A 6000-nucleotide genomic window follows, 5' to 3' on the forward strand; every position below is an offset into this window, starting at 1 on the left:
GAGATATCACTGTTGGTCAGATGTCCACTTAGTGACGGGATCTGTGAACGGGTTTGTGAGAGCTTTGTCCAGCACACTACTCTCTTTGTATGGTTGGATTTTTTGTTTGCTATGATCTTGTTTTTAATGCTTATAAGTACGATGGTATGTTTAAGGGTGTCGTCTTCGTGTTTCTTTACATTGGTGTGGCCCCGTTGTAAATTGAGGCTGACTTGTTTTTGATTGACGTGTGATCTCAGAGTTGTTGTGCATGTTGACTGCTTTTAAAAATGCACTGACTATGTGGCCCATTGCATGAACGTGTTTTACGCTCGTTCGTGTTGTTTTTTGCGGGCGTCTCCACAGTTATTTAGATGACCTTGTGTAACACTAAGAAACAACGTACATATATTTGTTGTCGCTGTCGTCCTCGTCTCTCAGTGGCGAACCTTGCGTTTCTGCTGTGAAGTCCTATTCCAAGAATTATACTCACCTGGTGGTGACTGAAGTAGCTTATAGCGCACTTTACTATTACAGTGCATTTGATTTTAAGTTATGGCTAGTGTCTGCAAGAGCAGGCATAGTTTGTTATAAGGACCTACTGACACAGTCGCAAGCGGTGCCAAGCTGACTCAGATACTGAGTTCAGCAGTTTGAGTAAGCCTGGGTGTGGCTTAGAGCGACCACTGTTTGCTTGTTATGTGTACAACTTTGGATTTATAACTGGGCATGTAGAGAAACGCTAGCTGCGTTACTGTCTGACAGAACTGTGATGAACATGTTTGCCGTTTTTACTTCACTATTTCACTTCGCACTACACATAAACTTCTGAGTTATGTTCTTTTCTCTGCGTGTATCTTGTTGTCTGATGCTTTGACGAACTCAATGGTGACGTCGCAATGAGCCACGCTTTTGGACAATACAGAGTAAGGTTGTACGCACCTTTCAGCAAAATTTCAAATTTATGATTTTGCGAGGGTGACGATTATGGGGCTCCGATAAAGTTTGTCCTTTAATTCTGTTTCAAAGTGCAAATAGTGCTTCCGGAAAGTTAATCAAAATGTATTGTATTCAGGGTGTGATAATTAGAAAAACAGTCTTATCCTGGCACAGCTGTGTTTCTTCGGGGGCTGGAACTAGATAGTGAACTTTGCGTTCTTATGATGATATTGTTGCACATTCTGTATGCAGAGTATTGGGTGTATACGCTCTGCTACAGGGCACAGAGGTGAAGAGACAGGTAGAGGTCAGTTGTGTCTGAGCAGTACAAATAAGATCTCCGACTGCTGGTTTCCACAGTGCAAGTACATTACAACAACAGCATTTTAAATCCATAACGCATACGCCATACACCGGTGCAGTGTCAATGAAGAGGTTTCTGTGTATTGGAGCAAAGTGCAAGGTTCTTTGGTTGAAAATATCTAGTGATTAATGTTTAATTGCGTAAAATTGCGAAAGTATTTAATAAAAAGAAAATTATTTATTCTGGAAATTTTCTATGAAAGGAACTTTGAACGTTGACAATATTAAATGAAAATAACCTTGTGACAGAAATGCTCACTCATGGTGGCTATCATTACGTGTCGAGAACGTGTTCACGTCCAATTTATTTCACTGCATGCAGCAAATAAATCTCTTTCCTGATGAGTTCTGCAATTAGGCCGTAATGATGTCTTACCTGCAATGGACGTTCTTTTCTGTTCTGTGTCGGTGTGACAGCCAATGGCAATGCTGTTGCGACGTAAGAAGCTGAAAGAGAAAAGCGCTGCGATGCGTGGTATAATTTAACGTTTATCAAGGAAAAGAACACCCTATCCACTTGTCATTATACTCACTTGTTAACGATGCACTTAGTTCTCATTGGATGTCTTCAAAATGTATGTCATTTAAGAAAATGGAGAGAGAGATTACAAATGAAACATAAAATGGAAACGGAATTTATTTAATTTTCTCAAAATAGCAAATCTAGCATTTAAATTCATTTAAAAAAAATACTTATCCCTTTTAACCCTATCATAGATACCAAGTATTACTGAAGTATGAAATTGCTATCAGTTTTACTTTTAAATTATAAAATGCAAATCTCCTTTTGGCTAAGAGACATGCATTGGACATGTGAGTAATAAATCGTCTGCTTTACCTAACAGTCGCAATCACGGAACTTTAAAAATCAGTAAATTACAATATTCGCTTAATGCTCGCAAATCAATGCGACAAATATATTTCGGTCGATGAGTCGTTTCTGCTTCAGAATCAAATTCCAAAAATCTTCCCTCCAATAAAGTTTAAATTCTTAGCTATTCTTCCTCAAAATTTCTTATTTTCAAAAGGGGACCACTTGCTCTGACCCAGACTTCCTCAGGCAAGCCAACCGATCACCGTCACATTTTGTCCAAGACACGACTACAGCTGGCTCTCCCCACTATTGCTGTTCTATCTGCCATGTATTATTTTACTCATCGATTCGTTTAATAGTCAACGACAACAGACCACTTAAAGTATCTAATCTAGTACTGTGGAAAATTATTTTTATAAATAAAATTTCTTTGCAATGTTACAAAAAGTGCGTTTCTCTGAGATTCCTCTATAATAAGTGCCAAATTTACCTATAAAATGTTCCTATAGCATTTAAAGTAGGTGGCTTTCCCCTTACGCAATCCTTTCACGGTGCAGCTTCTATCTTCTATAAGACTCTGCGGGAAGTAACTGGCATGTTCCATGCCATATGGCGATAACGTATTATCAAATTAAAGTCCAGTAACTCGTCATCAGTAGTTGAAGAGGTTCCTTTTACTTACGATATTGACTGACAGATCATATCATCGTCTAGAGGCGTTTGTTGTAGTCCAGGAATCAGAGTTTTAAAAATATGCCTCTAATGAAGCAGGGTTACACTTCGTTTTCAAGAAGCTCTACACTACCATTCTCATCCACAGTACTCAGTTAGGTAATTCATTTTTATACAAATCATGTAACACAAATTACACTTCATTTAGCTGGTACTAAACTGAGTAAATTTTCAGTTTTAGACAAAGTTATATAAATAAAACAATGTTCAGTGTCACACTCAATTTTATTCGATTTATTACACAATAATGAAGCATCGCAATCTGTCGATTACATTGTGTTTTACATTATTTGTTGCTTTACTTGAATACAAATGCAATAATTTCTTCTTGATCTGGTATGTAACGATAAGTTTCATGAATTCCTGGCAAAATACTACAGTTATTACAGCAATAATGGATGACAAATCTGTATATATACACGTACACGAGCACTTAAAGTGAGAGAGAAGCATAATCTTACGGTAGCTATTTGAGCCTCCTATAAAGGTGTTAAAAATTGCAGCAAACTATTTCAGAGAAGACACGCACTACATAATATATTCCTTTACATACAATTTTTTTCATATTTCTTAGCTTGTTTATAACTTTAGTGAAACATTAAATCAATTTGTTATCATTTTTAATGCAAGCGGGATATGATCCAAAGGAATGTCGGAAATACAGAGGGTACAATATCACGGAAGACACGCAAAAATTGTTCATATAATCCATTACTTTTAGAATAATTACAAATATATTTGCTTTTGGGTCAAGTAATCATTATTATTTTAGCGTCTCTTAAGGTTTTTTTAAAAGTGTCTGACAGAATAATTTGTATTTTCTCACATACTAAATTGCGCTCATTCTGCGTTTCTTTACGTAAGTTCTTGTCATAGGATCATCGAAGGGCATTTGTTACTTTTCTGCAAAACTTTTCTTTATGTAAATTCTTGTCATAGGATCATCACAGAGCATTTGTTACATTCCTGCGAAACGTTCGTGTTGTTCTGCATGTTTTCAGTTTTTTTTCCGTACATGTAAATTCAAATAATTAGAGACTCTGCAGTGATTCTAAATATTAAAGCAGTTGCAATTAGATTCTCCAAATTATTACCATAAAGAAATGAAAAATAAAATGCTGCAATAACAATTTAACAATTTGCACGTGAAAGTCGAAAGTCTCTTCTACGGATCTTGAAATGAACTGCCACTGCCGTGTTCCGAAGTTTGATAACTCCTACGTCTCCCAAGTTTTCTGTTTCCTTCATTTTTTGTGCTATCAATGTTCACTTTCATTCTTACGTACTCGGTGAAGAAGAGGGCAGAACTTAGGAAGTAACCAAGGAACAGTAAGTAAAATGGCATCTGAAGATGGGACATAGTAATGCGTTCCGTATCAGCTTTACCTTCACGGTTACTAATGAGGAGGAGGTCTCCCGCTGCTATCGATTCGTCCAGCGTATTTTTCTGCCATTTTTTGTAAAGCCCGGCTTCTACGATGCGCCTTATCAGCGAGTCGAATCTAGGCTGTAGCGGGGAATACTTCTGAGTAGCAAAAGCGACAACTGCAGGCAGGGGACACTCCTTCGTCAAATGCAGTAAAGGGAAACCGTTTCTCACGTAATGTCTACTTCGTATCAAAAATTGGCCGACGTATGCGTTTACCAAAGCACACGTGCCGCCATCACTCTGGATTTTCTCTGGGTATCCTTCCATGTCAATGTCTGGTATGAGATTCCTGTTGAGGGCGTCTATCACGGGGTTGCCCGTGTCTAGTTTGAAAACGGGCAGCAGCTCCGGGTGTATGAGGATCTTTAAGCCCGATCTGGACAACTGTTCCATCGTATCGATGTCTGGCATGTACTTTGGAATTGTGAGGTAGCTCGTCAGCGATCCCTGAAACGTGTTAGTGATTATAAGACTGAAGAACGTCCACATGACGAACAGTATGCGCTCACGACCAACGGATGGAAGCGATGGCACAGCTACTGACAGAAACACAGAAAATATTTTAAGAAAGCTAGTAATGTACACGCACGCGAACTTTTCCGCCCTTGATGAGCCTTTGCCAAAGCGACGAATTAAACTCCAGAAGAAAGCTGTAAATGGCATACTTAAAAGAATTGTCATCCAGGCTATTATGGCAAACGGCAGAATAATGTTGAGGTACTGAGGAATACGAGATGACTTATTCACAAGAATGCACAGGTCTTCTTTGTCGTGAGGATAAGTGTACCCGTGGACTTTCAGTCTCTCAACAATTATGTACCGAGTATTTGGTGCTATATCTGCTCTTTCAAACATGACGTCGCCATCCGTTCCGGTATTAACAGTACCGTTCCATTTCCCAAAGCCTGACCCGTCATTTGGCAACATAACAAGAGTTGCATTCATATATTTCGCCAACGTTTCTGTCATCTGGGCGTCGCAGCCACGAAATTTAGAAACGGTGGTATTGTCTTCTATCGCGCTGGGGTTTACAGTAAACATTGAGGCGCGTACATCGTTTCCATTAAGATTCATGAATTTTTCGTAATAAATGTCATCCATGTCTTCGATCTCTAGTAGTGTTGGGGTGTAAGAGTCGCTCCATATGCTGTCTTTAACCAAAAAGGGATCATAAGTCAGAACACTTGTAGATGAATAGTTCATTTCTCTACATGTGACTGCCGCGACGACGTTTAAAATTTTCTTTTTCCAGCAGAGTTTAAAAATTTCTGCAATGTCTTCCTTAAAGTTAAGAGAACATACATCGTCACCAACCAGAAGGAACTTTGCAGCTGGGTTCCAAAGTGACATATGTTGTAATAATTGGAAACATTCATTGAACACACTTTCCGAAAAATCTTCAGCAGTTAATATGTAAACATCTGGCTTTGAATAATTAGCTTGGTTTTCGCTGGAGTTCACCAAAGGAATAATTTCTGAATCCGGCGGTAAATACGTAACTGTCAATGACGCATTGCTGTTGAAACCGTTAGTAATATGAGAAATGATACGGCTAGCTATCTGGCTATTGTTCAAGCCTTGTCTCATTAAAAGAACGTGACTGTGTTTGTTGAAGAATCTCGTAGAAATTTTTTTCACTGTCTGCAATAATAGTTGCGTTGTACTTCTTCCGTGTTCCAGTTCCATGAAGTGTGCGCGTGGGGGCCAGAATATTTTGGCTTCGATCAGCGATGGTGCAGAAAGC

At 38.7% G+C, this 6000-nt stretch overlaps 1 protein-coding gene across 1 annotated transcript in view; it reads right to left on the reverse strand.

Moving 5' to 3' along the window:
* The window catches only part of LOC126267732 (uncharacterized), a 78051-nt gene extending 72694 nt beyond the window's left edge, over nt 1–5357 (reverse strand). The window contains exons 1-2 of the mRNA XM_049973034.1: nt 4473–5357; nt 4110–4352 (exon numbers count right to left, since the gene is read on the reverse strand). Of these exons, the coding sequence (XP_049828991.1) occupies nt 4110–4352; nt 4473–5357 (1128 nt within the window). The remainder of the gene's footprint in view (nt 1–4109; nt 4353–4472) is intronic.
* Between the last annotated feature and the right edge of the window lie 643 nt (nt 5358–6000).

The sequence above is a fragment of the Schistocerca gregaria genome, chromosome 4, assembly GCF_023897955.1.
Source record: "Schistocerca gregaria isolate iqSchGreg1 chromosome 4, iqSchGreg1.2, whole genome shotgun sequence".
Taxonomy (NCBI): Eukaryota; Metazoa; Arthropoda; class Insecta; order Orthoptera; family Acrididae; genus Schistocerca; species Schistocerca gregaria.